At 41.6% G+C, this 18,039-nt stretch overlaps 1 protein-coding gene across 1 annotated transcript; it reads right to left on the bottom strand.

Moving 5' to 3' along the window:
* Positions 1 to 15,235: 15,235 nt before the first annotated feature.
* Positions 15,236 to 17,853, bottom strand: si:ch73-6k14.2. The gene is made up of 2 exons (XM_048248903.1): positions 17,716 to 17,853; positions 15,236 to 16,244 (listed from the first exon to the last, which is right to left on the bottom strand). The coding sequence occupies exon 2, from the start codon at positions 16,241 to 16,243 to the stop codon at positions 15,755 to 15,757; it is 489 nt and encodes a 162-aa protein (XP_048104860.1). The 5' UTR covers position 16,244; positions 17,716 to 17,853; the 3' UTR covers positions 15,236 to 15,754.
* Positions 17,854 to 18,039: the final 186 nt, after the last annotated feature.

Raw genomic sequence — 18,039 nt, 5'->3', positions numbered from 1 at the left:
GTTTGGGCAGTCTATGAATAATACTTTTCATTTAAGGAAAATTCCGGTATTTAGCACTTTGAGTCCCTTTTCTGGTTTGTTTTGGATGAACTAGAATGGTGGACACCGAAATTTTGATGATTGGTCCTGTTTCGACTTTTCTGACTAGTTTTGAATCGCCTTTGACTACTCAGAGTGGCTGCCAACAGGCATGCACAAACATGTCCTAAAACAACCCTTAAAGTTTGTTTTCAAAACTGTGCAACTCACCGAGTGGTTAGTGGTGTCCACCACTCTAGTTCATCCAAAACAAACCAGAAAAGGGACTCAAAGTGCTAAATACCGGAATTTTCCTTTAACTATTGCTTCCCAGATAATGTGATTTTCAGGCCGTAAAACTGAAGTAATTTCAAGGGCTGACAATATGAAGACAGAATTTGAACAGAAATATTTTACAGGCCTTGGTTTTGGGACACATTCTTGATATAGACAAGGTTTGAACAAAATCTGAGACAGTGCAACAACAAACTGTATGCATTTCAGTGTTTCCTCTATGTTGATTTGGTAGTGGCGACCCGCCACGGTTTAATTTCCTTCCCCCACGGTATCAGAAATGGGGCAGACGCACAATAGTCGCAGTTGCCTTTTAAATGATCCTGCCGACATTATGCACCCCCCGTTGGCGGCCGCTAACATTGCAATTTAACAACAAGCAGAACTATTCAGAGGTTTGGGGCTGTTAAGTTTAACTCCACATAGTGTGTTGATGTGCTTGTGGTCCAAACGTTTGCTTTCTTCTGAGTCACTATTAAACAACACCTCCACCAAAAACGTCACCGCGGTGGGTCCATTTTAATAAGACAACGTTCAACTTGTCAGTTCTGACAGCTCACGTCCTGGTATCAAACATCTGGAAACATTAAAACGGTAAGTGAGTCACTAATATAATACAAATTGGAAATAGTCTATAGATGTAGTAATAGATGTAATGATGTTAAAGTAAATAGTGACACGGAAAAGTTTATTTTTTAATGAATTGGGCTACACAAACGCACAAAGGCCGCACGACCTAAACGTTTGTTACCCCTGTTGCTAAATGTGAAAATAAATTAGCAAAAAGAAGTGCAACCATTTCTTAAAATTTCTAACGAATTAAGCTACAGAATGCTATGTCAAGATCAAATTAAGCAGACAGCGTAGCCTACACATGCTTTAGAGTGGCCTACCCTAATCGATAGGCAAGGATAGCCTACTGACAATTTACAGCAAGTTGTTACGTCAATTATTTGGCAGTATTTATGCCATTAAGAATATATTTTATGAGTGGGAGGTGTCTCTTTAAGTAGCCTAACCTTGTTTCTTTAGGGGAAATAGGGCGAAAATATGTGCAATATTACATTAGCTATTAGACAGTAGACCATTAAATTAACCTGCTGCGTAATATTGTGAACTCCATTTCCGAATCATAACGCTATTATTCATTACTTTATTTTGAGATGAGTTTGTTAAAATATTTCTCTAAGAAAAGGAAGACGCCTGAAGATGAAGATAACCAGGTAAGTTCACATTACCTAGGTGTTTAAGGGAGCTTAGGCTATCTTACCCATTTAGACTATGGCCTACGTGTGCACTGGAGGGTAGAGTTGCACTTCAAGCACTAGTTGGGAAAAGTAAAAGTAGATAGGTCTACATCTAATTTGCATTGAGTCTTTTTTCGCTCAGATTACAAAATTGCTTTATTTATTTCTGGAGGAAACACTAGTGGTGGCTTCTATAATATTACAATGTCATTACTGGTTGTCTGATGAAATATTAAAGGTAGTTGTATTAAAGGTAGTAGTTTTGGTCAAGAATGGTCATCTTTTAAGCAGCATATGCTGACTGGAGCCTTCAAGGTAAATTAGATACAATTTAAGTTCTTCAGAAACATGACTGAGGAACCCAGCTAAATCGCCTACTGTCTGTGTTGTACTGTTTCAGGATATGGACAAGCTTACCATACTGAGCAAACTGGCATCCCAACATGATAAGTGGTGTCAGATCTACCCCTCCCTCAGTAAGCTGGCAGCCATTGCCTTTACAGTGCCAATCTCAAGTGTCAACTGTGAGAGAGATTTCTCCACCATGAACAGGGTAAGATATTTCAGTGTTATATTAAATGAGAGATTGTTCAGCTATCAATATCCCTCATATCACTCTTTTTATTATTTTATAGGTGAAAACAGACTTAAGGAACAGGCTGCAGGGGGACAATCTAGCAGCATGAATGCTACTCAGCATCAATGGACCACCTCTTTCTGAATTCCCCTATAACCGAGCCTTGGAGTTATTTTTCCAAAAGCCAAGACAAATTAAATGTGCACAGCAAGGCTGCCAACTTTGCCACTGAGGCAAAGATGATATTTGTTTCATTATGAAGTTTCATTCTATTCTTTGAATTTTGGTTTCCCCACAAAGAATTTCTTGTAAAATTCATTTTGCAGACCTGTTGTAGATTCTCCAAAAATACAGTTCAATCACAACTGAAAATAATGAGGTGAATAAATATAATTGTTTGTGTTGCAGCGAAGTGTCAGTTGTCAGTTCTGTGGTGCTGGGACCGGGGGTGGGGTGGGGATTCGGACAGGCCTGCCCCCACTGCTTAAAAAAATCCTAGAGAAAACACTGCATTTAACCCAGAAGACTCTGACAGTGCACAAACACCTGCCTGATAAATAGCCTATACACACTTAACTCAAAACAGTTGTTAGGCTTATGTCATTCTGATCTGTAGAAATGTCACATGCAGCCATGCTTAAATTTATTACACATGCATTAGAGGCCACATTAATTATAGGCTAATATATTGTAATACTCAGTATTCATTATTGAATGCTTAGCTGGAATGTTGTTTCCCTATCATCCTATTTTTAAAGCAGGTATACCTGTGGGCATGTAGTTGAGCTACGGGTTTTCTTCAGGAATGGCATGTTTGAACGGGCACTGCACTAGTTAATTGAAAAAATAATTGCCAAGACATATACATTTATCTACTGGAATAAATATTGCATAAGGTCATCCTCAACCTTACAACAGACTACTTGTATGACACTCCATCCAATCCAATGACTCTTGTTATGCACTGGGCTAATGTTTGCAGGTTTTAATTTGCGGGTAGTTAACGTTACAATTACTGTGCTGTAACTGTGGCTATGTTCACTGCATATTCCACAAATGAAAGTGCCATAATGGACATATGCAATACTAACATTACATTACCACACCTGCGAATTCCTAGCTAGCATTTTATCCAAAATGTAAGCACTTTTCAAACCTTGAAAACACTGGAAGAAGTGTGCACACTGCAATTGATTTTTTTTTTTTTTCAATTTTCATAAACCCTGTGTATGATTGTGCATATCATTTTAAGTCACTTTGGGCTAAGAACCAAAACATTAACATAGCAATTCCTGGATGCAATTCCAATTTTCAAGTTTGTGTAACCTCTGGAATGCTAAAAATATTGGTATTCTTAGAAAGGTATTATTAAATCGACCACAAATTTCCATCCATAGTGTTGCAACCAACATCCATAGTAAGATTGTGTGACATTAAAATAGCACATGCCCGGATTACTTTACATATTGTAGGATCATATTCAGTAGCACTGCGGAGCAAAGATTCTAGAACAGAGCTCTGTTCTAGAATCTTTGCTGCGGTGTCCTTGAGCTGTGCTCTGCCAAATACTGCAGATTAGTGGAAAGGCGGTGAAACTAGTATACGGGAAGCAGATCTCTGGGAGTAATGTGGTCTTAACTGAGAACATTTCTGGCAGCTTGCTTAAAGGATTTTTTTTTTTCAGGGGATCCTTGGCAACTGTTGAATTCAAGACTGGTCTGTAGTCGCAGTGGTCTGAGCCCAGGCATTGCGGTCTGAAGTGTAGGTTCACTGAATAGGTGGACCTGAATAGATGGAAACTGTTTATTTATTCGGGATGCTTGTGTATGAGTCTGAGCAGTAGCTCTTGCCTTGTCAAATGTCTTGACCTTTGCTCTTGAGAGGGAGCATGCTGACAAAACTGATTCTTCTAGAAGCAACATACAGGGCCTCTTTGCGCTGCCAAGTAAGACACAATTAGCAATGAATGCACTTAATGCAGAATCAGCAGAAAGCTCTTTTTTTCCTTTTATTTTTTTGCTTCCACAATTTGGACATACGTTACTTCCAACCAGAGGCGGACAGAGTACACAGCTTCATTACTTGAGTAAAAGTACAGATACCCTTTGCTAAATTTTACTCAAGTACAAGTAAAAGTACAACAGTCAGATGTCTACTTAAGTAAAAGTACTGAAGTACTTGTTTTTAAAAGTACTTGAGTATCAAGAGTACAAGAGTAGCCTACATTTTCTAAATATTGCATTACTACTGCCACAGTGCTTACATTTATGTACAGAAACGTACATGGAGTTATGAAAAATGTTAATGTTAATACCTTGGAGAATGTAAAATGAATTGGAAGTAAAATCAAGTCATTTTCATCTTTTTACCATGTTGCCAGGGATGGGCAGTATTTCTAATACATGTATTTAAAATACGTATTTCAAATACAAAATACTATTTTGTAATTAAAACACTTGAAGCGAAAACTATCATTAACTTGTTCAGAAAGTTGAAATAGTCTGGTGAGATGGGGCCACAGGTTGGCACATTCCCAGGATGGACCTGCTGCGTCTTCATCCATTGTTTCGTCCATGGTTTCTCTCTTATCTAAATCTGACCATGGAGTTGACTTTGGCGGAAAGCTGAAGGTGATTGCTGATAGGCTGTCCCAATCAGTGGCGCCTGCACAATCCAATCACGTTTGAGAGGGAAACAACAAATTGAGGGTTTCCAAGATTTTTCTTTTTTCCTTTTTTTTTAGAAGAAGTAACGGGTACTCACGGTTATGGATAGAAATGTAGTGGAGTAAAGAGTACAATATATGCCTCTCAAATGTACTTGAATAAAGTCATGAGTACTCCCCAAAAATGATACTTGAGTAAAGTACAGATCCCTTAAAATTGTACTCAAGTACTGTACTCAAGTAAATGTTACTGTCCGGCTCTGCTTCCAACACATCGGCTTCCAGAGAACTGAACTGAACAAGTCTTTCATACAATGTAATGCTCTGGGGCAGTGGTCCCCAAACTTTTTCTTCCGAGGGCCAGCTCACTATGCCTGGTTCTAAGCGAGGGCCAGAGACTCGGAGTATCAGTAACCATAAATAGCTTAGTGCTGTGAACAACAGCAGTCTACCTTAGTTGAATATTCCATTACATTTAATCATAGGCTACTGCAATTTAATACCATTGTTAGCTGTGTTTATGTTGCCATCATATCATATCAGTGTAAAATGTAGCTCAAATGAAATAATACTAATAAAAAGACTTTAGCATTCCCAAAAGTATTAGCAGGGAGTCCCAAAAGTATTTTATTCAAAATGTGTGAACTCTATGTCTGCATACACAGCTCAAGTTGTGAACAAGCAATATTCTACAAATAATTCAGTTCTCAAACTATGAGAGTTTTATGAAGTGCTGGCAAAAACATCTGAGATCATCTAATGAGAACTTTGTGAACTCTATGAACATTTGAACGAGTGGATAAAAAATAGAAATAATTATCCCAGAAAGTCCCAGAAATATGACTTGAATAGAAGTTAGTTAGTTATTAACAATTCATTAATAAACTTTTAGAATACTTTGAGCATTGATGCAGTCAGCATAGGCCTCTTACATTGTTTACAGGTAGGCCTACATTTCATTCCGTTTTCAATGGCAAACGTGAAACAGCGCCAAAACAACCACCAGTGGACAAAAAGAGTATTTCACATGTATTGTTAAGACTCGCCATAGAGAATGAATGGGGGAAATTACAGAGGTCATAGTTTGACAATGTCGTACTCCAGTGCGGGCCAGATGCTATATACCATGGACATGTTTTGGGGGGCCACCCAAAATGAGTCGGCGGGCCGTAGTTTGGGGACCACTGCTCTGGGGTGTTTGTGTTTGAAAACTGTGGGAGTTCATACTAGAACTCTCTTAATAACTGGCACCAGAACCTGGCTCCATGAGTCTAGGAACTTTTTTAGTACATTTCCCTCATGAGGGACAATAACATTCTTATTTTGTCTTATCTTATTTTGTCTGATCTTAAAACAAAGGGATAGTCATTTTCAGGATAAAGGGTTTTCAAGTTCGGGGACAGAGGGTCACCGCCTCCTGCCTGCAAACAAGACCCCCCTTGTGTCAGAACTCAGAGTAACTCCTCCACTTTTCAAAAAGGATGCGTCATTCATCAGAAAAGGAAACAAGTGGGGAGTAATAGCTTGCAGAGAGAGAGAGAAGAAAAGAGAGCGGAGACCCAGGGAGAGTGGCCATGTCAGTCATGAAGTCAGCTCACATATGTATGCAGGCACTGTGTCTGCTGGAATGTAGGAAGCAGAAGGCGGGAACCGTGCAATCAATAAGTATAAATAATCCCGTGAGGGAAATTTGGTCTCTGCATTTATCCCAATCCGTGAATTAGTGAAACACACTCAGCACACAGTGAACACACAGTGAGGTGAAGAACACACTAATCCCGGCGCAGTGAGCTGCCTGCAACAGTGGCGCTTGGGGAGCGGTGAGGGGTTAGGTGCCTTGCTCAAGGGCACTTCAGCCGTGCCTACTGGTCGGGGTTTGAACCGGCAACCCTGCGGTTGGTTACAAGTCCGAAGCGCTAACCAGTAGGCCACGGCTGCCCCAATAGGCCTACTCGCCAATGTTACTTCTTTGAAAGAAGGCCAGGGTTCTTCCAGTGTAGCTTAAACACAGTCCAGAGATTTACCACTGTGTCTTCTACAGTGAGTGCTCTGCTGATACAGTTTTCTATCGTCGTAGCCTGTGAAAACACATTTCCTGAGGGACAAAAAAAAAACACTGTATCTTCTCACATCTTAATACATCCCGGAAAAGGTCACTCAAAAGCTTAGCAGACCCTCTGGTGGTGGCACCACAAGGCCCAGGACTGGCACCAGCCACTTATTTGCCGTAATTAAGTAATGAGTTTGGCAGAGGCAGGCGTCTTGGCTGTTGGCTGCTTATTTCAGCTCTGAGGAGGGCGGCTGCTCGGAGTGCTGTTTTAAAAGGCCCCTGGTATGGTCCTCATAACAGGAGCAGTTTAAAGCATAGAGAGAAATGAATCACAAAACAGGGAAGTAAATGTTTATTTAAACTTTGCACTGTTATCACAACACAACATAACACACAGCACCTCCTAAAGTCACACAACCACAGATCTGCTACTGTCTGGTACAGTGGCTTCATCTTAAAGGGAAACTCTGGTGATTTTTCACATAGATCTCCGTTTCTCGAGGTCACCGAGTTAGGGTAACCACCGCCATGACACTGAAAATGAGGACACTCGTGCCCAAAAATTAGGACAAAGGTCCAAAAGTGAGGACATACAGATTTGGAGTAACATGGGGAATAATATTAGAAAATAAACCATTTCTATAGAAGGCACCTATTTATTATAACATAATTTATTATAGTACTATTTGTTGTCGTTTTTTTCCCCTTCACATTATTTAACTATTTCCAATATTCCCATTCCCATTATAATAACATAGTAACATTAGTTTTTGTGTGTGTGTGTTTTTTTTCACATTAGTCAACAAACCCACCTTTTTAATCCAATAACTTTTTAGTGACTTAATAACTTAGTGAGCTCTGCAGCTATGTTTGCTGGAGCAAAAATGATGCCACAGAAGATTTCCTGGCAGATCTGGCTTTCTCTTTGTGCCTGCCTGTGAGAGCGTGCTTCTCTATGGCACTCTTACCCCTGGAGCTGACATCAATATCTGTTTCACAGTTTACAAAATGCATGGTATGCATCTGTCCTGCTTTTGGTAGCAAAGTGGAAGAAGAGGCCTACCACGCAGAGTTGAAAGACGTCTTTCTTCGCGAAAAGGAAGTCGGTGGAGTTTGGTGATGTCCCGTGCTATGGTGGTGGCGGATGGTCAGAAATGATGACACGTACTGTAACAGAGATGAGTAGTTTACAGAGGCCTTGAAATGAGGCGTAGCCTCAGAGCGCATGAAATGCGGAGATGGCCACTCATAATAAAAATCCGGACAAATGTCCAAAAAGGAGGACACACTCTCTGTCCGGACAGAGAGCTCAAAAAAACGGACTGTCCAGACGAAATCCGGATGGATGGCCACCCTACACCGAGTACTGACAAAAAAACAAAACAAAAACAATCGGTTTTACCTATAGCTCGAGTTGCTGCAGCCAACTGCTAAATAAGCCAGGCAGCTACAGCGCTACACTCTGGAGGCATTTTCATGAGCCATGTTCCATCCAGTAGGAGGTGGGACCTGGACACAAGGCAGACTCATTCTCACTCACTCATAGCCATAACAGCCTCTTTCAGCCAGACCTCTCACAACATTAGGTTATTTCCTAAAATATTGTATTGGAAGAATCGTCTCAAATTTTGGAAGAATCCAAATTTTGGACTGTATTGGAAGAATCGTCTCAAATTTTCAATCATTGCTTTGTTTTGCTAGAATATGATCTCAATGAATTATGACAATATGAATATATCCCTGTTGCAAAAACTTTTACCTCGTGACTTTTGTACTTTTCTACTAAATAAAAATAGAATTTAAAAAGGGAAAAAAGCCCCTTTAGTTCAACCAGCAGCAACTTGATCTGAACATGATGAGCTCGGATTAGTGTTAACTGACTCTGGAGTCAGCATCATGAGTCAGGAGGGGAAGCTGAATAAAGCCCGAGCAATCAGAGCCAACCTGGTCCTTCATTGAGCTGTAGCTGAATAAAAAGGGAACGAATCGAGAACATGCCTCCAAGATTTAAAAAAAAAAAGTCAGTTTTTGAGGTGGAGGGGGAAGGTGGCAATAGGGAGGGTCCTTTTAAAAAGGGAGCATGTAGCAGCACACAGAGAGACTTGGTCTGACGACTGATCAGTGAGGGATCACAGGCCTCCAGTCCTCCATTTCCTACTCAACATGAAAACAGGGAAAGCAAAAGTATCTCAGTTAGGTTAAAACAAATCCTTTTTTCCCCGTTTTTATTGGAACCTTACTTTTATTGGAACTACTTTTATTGCATTAACAAAATAGTGAGGTCCTGTATTTTTCCACTGGTCCAGGAAGAGTGCATGGCACAAGAGGAGAACACATTCCTCTCGTTTGTTTGTTAGGTGCCAACAGACGCTCACGTGGTGATTCCATGATCAGCCTTAACGCATGTCAATAAAGGGATTTGAATCAGTAGGCATGCTAGAATTACCCTGGGCTGGTTGACGCTAAATAAAGCATGTTGCCCTGAATTAGGTGACGAAGATACAGAGAGATCCAAAGAGATGGAGAGAAGGAGGGAGAGGGAGAGAGAGAACAAGAGGGAGGGATGATGACAGACACTGTTGAAACAGAGTGGAGTGATGTGTTTAGGAGAAGGATTAAAGGCAGTTTTGAATGTATCCAGTTTTTGTTCAACAGCAAAGTCTATTCAAATTATGTCATTCGTACATTCACATCTGCCAACCATTCTCGATAGGAAGCATTTTAAAAGAAAGAAATAAACATGTTTTTTTTTCCTTCTCAGAACGCAGAATCATCAAAGTTTCCTCATTGTTTTCAGTGTGAGGCTGAGGAGGAACTTTACCAAGGGTGATTGTGTGTGTGTGTGTGTGTGTTTGTGTGGGGGGGGGTGATGTTTGTTTATCAAACAGCGGAAGCAGGTGCACTCAACTTCAGAATAAGGCCACCCAGCTGGCCCATTAGGAGTTTGTTCATCCAAAAGGCCTCTGTCTAAAGTCAGGTGCCTTATCCTCACCCCTCCTCAGCTGCCATATCGGACACAATACTCTGAAACCTCAAAGTACAGATGTCCTGACCTATGCAGTCCAAATATCTGGTAGGTGACCATCCATCACATGTACTTTTGAGTTCTGTAATTCCTGTCAAAATATCTCTTTTAGTCTTACCAATGCAACAGCAGCCACATGGACGTTTAACAATGTAAACAATGATAGATGACTGGTCTATTAAGATGTAAGATATTCTCCCTCTGACTCCCTATATTTTCCTGCCAGTGCGTGTGTAACCTGCGTTGTGTTGAACCTGCGCGATTCAGCCCTGCACGCGCCCGGACTCGAACCCGCGAAACAGCAGCACCTCAGATCGGGAGGCGAGCGCGCTAACAATTGAGCCAATAGCCCAGGCTACTGGCTCGCATACCAGCAGCACTCTTGAGGCGTCGGGGAGTGAGGTTTACCAACGTTCCACAAGCACAGCTAAGCTATAGCTGGCATCCGTTACACGTGGGTGTATGAGGGTGTCACCCTTAATTCTTGCATTAGGCCTACAGTTTCTGCAGTTTCTGCAGGGCAAATTGTGATGTGTGCATGTTAACATAACACAAAAAAACTCATTCAAACCTTGCCTTCCAGTATTATTCGAACCATATATCCGTTCATTTAACAGTATTTTACTTAACATTTGATCCAGGTTCAACTCAAAGGATGATCTTTGGTCAAAATTGGATGCAGGAGGGTGTTACAGTAGTCAAGTCGTGAGATGACTATTGCCTGTACCAGGAGTTGGGTAGCATCTTGAGTCAGTTGTCTTGTTGAGTAATTGAATAGTTGTCTTGTTATTAGCACTTGTTTTTGACATTGTCCAAAGCCCACTATTTCATCTCAAGACAGTGAACTATTGTTTTCAGTCACTTGAGTGCCTGCTTGACAAAGCACTGAAGACAGTCATGAGATGATGCTGACAGCAGTTCTACCCTTTAGCAGTGTTAAATGCATCTTGGATCAACCTCATGCATGCTTTGGTATTGCAATTAGAACCGATTTTAGTCATTACAATTTCCACGTACACATGTTCCTGTAAATTTAAAGACATTGTTTTGCTAAAATATAATTTATTTAAAAACAAACATAACAAGATAATACATTTGTCACAAAATGTAATACCCAATAGTAATAAACAATATTATATCAAACAATTAAATACAAATTAACAACAAACAAACTTTAACAGAAACAATTAATCTTTTTTTTAAATCATAAAATAGCTGGGCAATTCCACAACGCCAACTAAATACCATGGCAGGGTGTTGGCGTTATGGATGTGACAGTTTGCGTGGAATTGCCCAGCTTCAAATACATTCTTTTCTGTCTGTCAGAATGGCCAGGCTCCACCTAGCTAGTGTAATGCGTATACTTAATATAAAAATTAAGGGAACACTTCAATCATACACTGGATCGGTACTCTGACACTGTTTGGTTCTGAGCACAAGTAAAACTTTTATCAGACATTCTGTGAATGTAGTTTGAGAATGGAGAAAAGTTGGGTGGAAGGTTTCAAAAAATGTCTTTTAGCAATTGTAGAAAACTGTAAGTGTTCCCTTAATTTTTTTGAGCAGTATAATATCCTTTAGTTTATGTGCTCCTCCTGCTGCTCTGATGATGGGGAAGAGCTAAAAAACCCAACTTATGGGTTTGACAACCAAAGACCTCACAGAACATTGTGTAGGCTATGTGCTGTAGTGATCATTGTTTTGAACAATGGTAAAATAAATGATAAATAAGACAGCAACTAAAATAAATAAACTAATGTAGTGCATGGTATTAAGCGATGGTATTAAGTCACAGAAGTGATGTATCTGCAGACTTGATTTGCAGATTTGTTTTTATGCTTAAAGCTGTCTTGGAGTGCTGAAGAAATTCTCTTGGTGGGCTGAAGAAATCTCCCAGGCTCTGTGAACAGCACAGGAACAGCTGCGAGTCTGGCATGTTGGAGAGGAATTGTGTCAGTTCTTAGGCAGGATTCCCAGTCTTCTTAGTCCAAGATGGACTTTGCGACTCCTTTCAGACTTCACCTCTTTTTAGGTCCCGTCCCTCCGTCCAGTCTCATGTTCTGCGTGGGATACTTTTCCCAGAAAAACACGCCTTCCGTTCGCTCTCAGTCAATCCCTCGTTTCGCTGTCTAAGAGAGAGAGAGAGAGAGAGAAAAGTTGTAAACACCAGAGATGTTTCTGCAATCTGCACTAATAGCCAACACCATTGGTACAACATTGGCAGGTGTGCAGTGACAGTTCTGTAACCTCAAAATAATGGCTTCAAACTCACACTGACATATAATACAGAGAATGCCGTTTCTGACATCAATGAAGTCTCTGTCAATGCATGTCCAGAATGATATTGCACTGGGTAAAGCTGTTGATCAGGTAGGATCATGACCCTTTTCATTGGCTTTTAAAATGGGCTTATATTGATACACAAGGCAACTTTTTGAGCAATGCTGCTGATGCCAGACAATTCTCAAGAGGTTGGTGTGAGAGGGAGTGTAGTGGGTGTGTGAGCAGCGACCTATATTACTCATCTTGCACTGGATCATCTTCCTGAATGTCAATATTCTGTTCGCAACAAGTCAAATTGGCAAATTGCTAAATCAGCACCAGCCACCTTAGTTTGGGGTTGGGTGATTTTTTCTCACAGATTGCTTAGACTATATTGAGTCATCAAGACATCAGGGCCCTATTACTAATCGAGGTGTTCTAGAAGACTTACTTCCAGAGGGAGTGGAGTCTTTTCCCCTGGTCCCCATCCGGCTTCAGGCAAATGTCCAGGGATCCTGGTAGGGTAGTGGTCAGTCTGCAGGATGGAAAGTTAAGGGGAGGAAATGTAAAGGTAAGTTTGGATAATAAGCACAATATACAAAGTGGTGAATGGCAAACGTTTGTGTAATACACCTGAGAGACTATATAGTATTTGCATGCATTATGGAGCACTCCGTATGCTATTCAGGACACTATTGATTAAGCGCATGAAAGATCAGGGGAAGGCCATCGACTCACATGATCTCGATCCCACAGCCGTCGTGTCTCTCCTTGACACAGAACTGCTGAATTCTGCGCGGGTGAAGAGATTCCTTCGAATTTTCCTCCCAACATTTGCACATTCTTGGAAGAACTGAACCTGTAGAGTGAGGGAGAAGTGCAGACTGTAAGTGTCAGCAATGCTGTAGAGCTAAAGTGCAAATGTGGAAGGCGATGTTATTCTCAACGAATACACTTCTCTGTGAGTACTACATATTGCATTATGAAAGTTAAAATATTATGTGACCTTGTATCTGGATTTAGCTCTTGCATGAAAACACCTTCCAATCTAGTTATATCACCTTAATGTGACAATTATTATGTCAAATAGGTAGTTATTGCTTTAAAACCAAACCACTGTCCCACAAGACCACATTCAACGGCAGCATTTCTGCATGCTATTACAGTCTGACATTCTAATCTGCATATAGTATATAATCAGTATATAAAGTCAGATTCTAATCTGCATATAGTATATAATCAGTATATAAAGTCAGATTCTAATCTGCATATAGTATATAATCAGTATATAAAGTCAGATTCTAATCTGCATATAGTATATAATCAGTATATAAAGTCAGATTCTAATCTGCATATAGTATATAATCAGTATATAAAGTCAGATTCTAATCTGTTTCCATTCATGGGAGGGGCTTGACTTACCGTCACTCATCTGCAGGCAGATCACCAGCAGAGCTGCAAAGATGCACAGGGCTTTAGGCAGGAGGGCCATGGCAAGGAGAGGAGACGATTCGAGTGCGTAGGAGACGAGGAGAGGAGAGAAGGAGAGTGGAGTAGTCCTCAGGCACTGCACAGTGGAACAGGAGTGAAGAGCAGAGAGAGACCCCTCTCTCTTTTTAAATGGAGGCAGGGAGGCGGGGGGGAGTGGGCCAGGCTTGGAAAAAAAGTCATGTGACTTGAATTCCCGTCAGCCAAGAGCGAGTGAGAGCAAGAGAGTGCAACAGTGGAAATTCCCAGACTGCGTCATCGCTACTGACACAGACCACCACGAAATCCACCTGAAGGAGGGAGAGTGTGGATGAATGGTGCAGGTCTAAGTGCAAGTAGTGAGAGAGGGAAAGTGTGTGTGTGAGTGTTGGGGGCAGGGCTGCAGTGGAGGTTGAACGCAAGTAGACGCAAGTTTGATATTGTTATATGGACAATGACCTCCACCAACATCAAACATGCCCTGAATGCCGTTTTCAAAAAAAGATACTGCATGGTGCAGTCCACTTTACTGTGATCACAGAATTCATAGCTTACCCACCTCCTACTTTATCACTACACCCCTGGCTGGGAGGCAGACAGGCTGGCTGGACAGCTGTAAACTGAAGTCTCTCTCCCCCTCTCTCTGTCCATTTATTTCTCTTGGCAATGCATCTGGAATGCCTTCCTAACACACACACACACACAGAAAAAAAAACCAAGACCCTCACTCCCCATTTTTACTCACTTTCTCTCTCTCCCTCCCTCTGTCCCTCTCTTCCTCCCTCTGTCCCTCTCTTTCTCTCTGTCTTCCCCCCTCCTCTCTCCCTCCCTCTGTCCCTCTTTCCCTCTCTCTCTCCCTCCCTCTGCCCCTCTCTTTCTCTCTGTCTGCCCCCCCTCCTCTCTCTCTCTCTCTCTTTGTCTCCCTTTTGCAACTTCCAAGCAATGCATCTGGAATGGCTTCCTAATCAAGAGAGACTTCTGGGAATCCCCCTTTACATTCCATGACATATATGCCTGTCACGCTGCAAGATGCACCATGCTTGCAAATCAAGCTTGTTTTTTAGTGACTGGTGTGTCACCTTTGTAGTTATGCAACCCATGCTATAGATGCATTGAAGGGCCTGTAAGCAAAGTTAGTGAAGGCATGAGGTTGTGGCTGTGGGCCAGCGCATGCTGCTTGTAGCGTCACTCTTGGAATGTGCTTCCGCTCTGCCTCTCTTGGGCCAAATGAAGAATCATGGGGAAGTGACGAGGAGACCACTGTTTCAGCTAACCAATGTCTGGTTTATGATTATGACACATTTGTTCTGCAGAATTATTTCTAATCTATGTCATTTCACCATGAAACCTAAAACACAGCTCACCCCACCACCCACACCCCATTTTCTTGGAATGTGGGAGGTCAGTCACAAATCACTGACCTGCATGGATGACCTGCATCTTGACTGATTACACTTTAAATTAATTGGGCAACTTGTTTTTTCAGGAGAAATGACTTCATTTCCCATGATAGGATAGCTAGCTGTGACAAATTGAGAGCAAGCCAAGCCACATCTGTTTGCTCTTCCAACAGCTTGCCTGACTTAGAGGAAAGCGAAACTGAAGCAGAGCTCTGTTTTCTATCACCAGTCTTTATTCAAGTATCGGAGTAGATACAGTATATATATAAAAATATTCCAGTACATGTTAAAAAGTCAAGATCATATTAAATATTTTGTTGCAAGTCAAACAAACAAATTTAGGACATGTTAGATAGCCAAACATGACAACCATGCTCATACAGGTTATATTAGAGTTCCATAACATCCATGAACTTTGAAAAGGTTGCAATGAAACAGCAAATTCTGATGAAGATGTAATATCAAAGCGTTAGTCTTTTTTGCTTCACCGAAATAAAGATAACGAACATCCACATCTGAGTGCTCCCTCTCTCGAAATGAAACAGCAGGCATTTGTGTCAGTCAATGGTTAGTGAGTTACCCTCTTCTTCACTGTAAAGCGCTTTGGGTGCCATCATGAAGCACTATATAAAATGCAAGTTGTTGTTGTTGTTGGCCTTGAATACTTCAAAAGCACTCTCCAGGCTTCTCCTGGTGGTAAGCACTGCGTGAACACGCAACACTCATCCGTTTTCCAAGGCAGACGTCCTTCAGACCAAACACACCGAGTCCTGCACATCGTCCACCAGCCGTAGCGCGGTGCCGGCGGTGACCGCAGTGCCGGCGCCCTGTGACTGGGTGAACAGCCAGCCCAGCGGGTCCTGGTGGGGCCACCACAGCGCACGCCCGCACGCCGACTCGGACGGCGCCAGCGTCAGGGAGATGCTCTCCGGACCGAGCGCCACCAGGGCCAGCGTCATCTGTGGGTTAGCCGGCACCGGGGACGACGCCACCGACACTACCGCAGCCACTGACCCTGACGACGGGAACTTGGCTTGGCGCGGCGTGGGCATCTTGGCAGGGCGCTGTGGGCAGGACTGCGGGGGGTGAGGGTGGTAGCAGGACGGCTGGGAGAGCCCCCGCATGGAGTCCTTGTAGTCGTCCAGGGACTGGGTGTGGAAGAAGTGACCCACGCCCTCCTGCACCTCCGTGATGGTCGGTAACAGGGACACACAAGAGTGCTTCCTCCTAGGCCTCATCCTGACAAGGAAGTTGGAAAAGAAGAAACACACTTAGGATGTTTTGTAGCTTTATGGTGGCATTTCATTTCCCAAATGTAGTCTGTATCAGGTATGAAATCAATTTGATTTAATTTCAACTCAGTACAACTAAGCATTTTTACAGAACCATTCAGCATGACAATATGCTATAGTCAAGACACTTTGCGGAGCCCAAGGGTGAAGCCCGCTGCTGTTTTTACTGGGTGTAAATTAGGCTAGGCTTCATATATTAGATTTGGCTTTTAATTTCCCAAATGTATTATATGTTCAAATTTAATTTGCAAATCTGACACCTTTAATCAAAGTGTGTCAGAGAGTGGGTGGACTGTTTAGCATTACTGGTGATTCTGTAAACTGAGATTTCATTGTAAAATGTACAATGAGATTTGATCCTTGATTCTATGGTATGTATGAAAGGGGTCATAACTATTATAAAACAAATTAACATTTATGAATCTGTGTTTATAAGTTGATATTCACCTCACCACTCTAACCTAATTATGGGTTTGATTAATCTGAGGTTTATAGGTATATATATTTTACTGTGTGCTCTAACAAGGAAGAGCATGATGTTCAAATGCATGATGAAAACTCTCATTGTTTACTTTAGACAATGAAATATGTTTAAGTTCAGAGTGGCCTTGATAATATGTGCCTAATACTAAAGATTTGCAATTGAAAAAACATTAAGTAGTGTTTGGATGTTTGTTCTATTTATTAATATATATTTTTATTTATTTATTTATTTGTTTACTTATCTCTCAATTTACAATTGTCTGTTGACCATCACAACAAAAGTACCTCCTTGTGTTACTATTTTGACGGTAAGTAGGCTGTGTTATCTATGCTAGTTTGAGGTTGACCTGAGCTCCCCCCAGTTGTCTTTGCAGTTTGTGATTAATGCGATTACTGTGGTCAGGTCAACCTCAAACTCTAGCATAGATAACACAAAATTTAAAATACTGGTTACACGTTACTTGAAGGTATCTACATAAGAGTGATATGACACTGTCATGAACGTGTCATAAACATTATATACAAGTCATAAATGTTAACACTTCTGTCATTCGTTTTTTGTCATAACAAGTTAGGGTTAGGGTTAGTGTCATTCGGATTTTGTCATGACAAGTTAGGGTTAGTGTTAGGGTTATGACAGTGTTATGTCACTCTTATGTGTTGCCTTAATGCCAATCTGCATCTTAATGGGGCTCCTAAATCATAGCTACACCTTCCAGGCCTTCTTCAGTTACGCTTCAGTTATGTATTAGTGTAATGTCTAAACTGAGACTGAAGACACATGGTCTAACTGTACAGTAATTTTCCCAGTCAAAGCATTCACTTGGGTTGATTAATAGTCAGACAGATCTCAGTGTATTCTCCTGACTCAATCATCCCACTGCCTCAGTTAAGCTGACCTCACCTTTCGACAGTTTAAATTCAAAGGTGCGTACCTGAGTTTTGGGAGTTCTGCCGCATCCGGTCGACCTCGCTGCCCGGGTTGTACCGTCGGTTGTCCAGGTTCTGTGTCTTCAGCATTCCTTTAGCATTGTGTGCTCGCTCACTACTCGCAAGCCTTTCCTCTTCGCCGCGAGCCCTTGTGCTTTGTGGGGGATTTAGCTGTCAGTAAAGGGATTTTAAGACAGGGGAGGTATTAAGAGTCGGCCCTGTGCTAACAAAGCTAAATAAAGCATGTGTGCAACCTGATTACTGTAGGGTCAGGCGAAGGAGGCAGGGAGAGAGAGAGAGAGAGAGAGAGAGGGAGGGAGGGAGAGATA

Source organism: Alosa alosa, chromosome 7 (assembly GCF_017589495.1).
Source record: "Alosa alosa isolate M-15738 ecotype Scorff River chromosome 7, AALO_Geno_1.1, whole genome shotgun sequence".
Taxonomy (NCBI): Eukaryota; Metazoa; Chordata; class Actinopteri; order Clupeiformes; family Clupeidae; genus Alosa; species Alosa alosa.
This window is presented reverse-complemented; position numbering and strand designations above follow the sequence as displayed.

What these genes read in the sequence shown, in the direction of transcription:
- si:ch73-6k14.2 (XM_048248903.1), bottom strand. Translation starts at nt 16,243, where the DNA reads ATGAGGCCTAGGAGGAAGCACTCTTGTGTGTCCCTGTTACCGACCATC.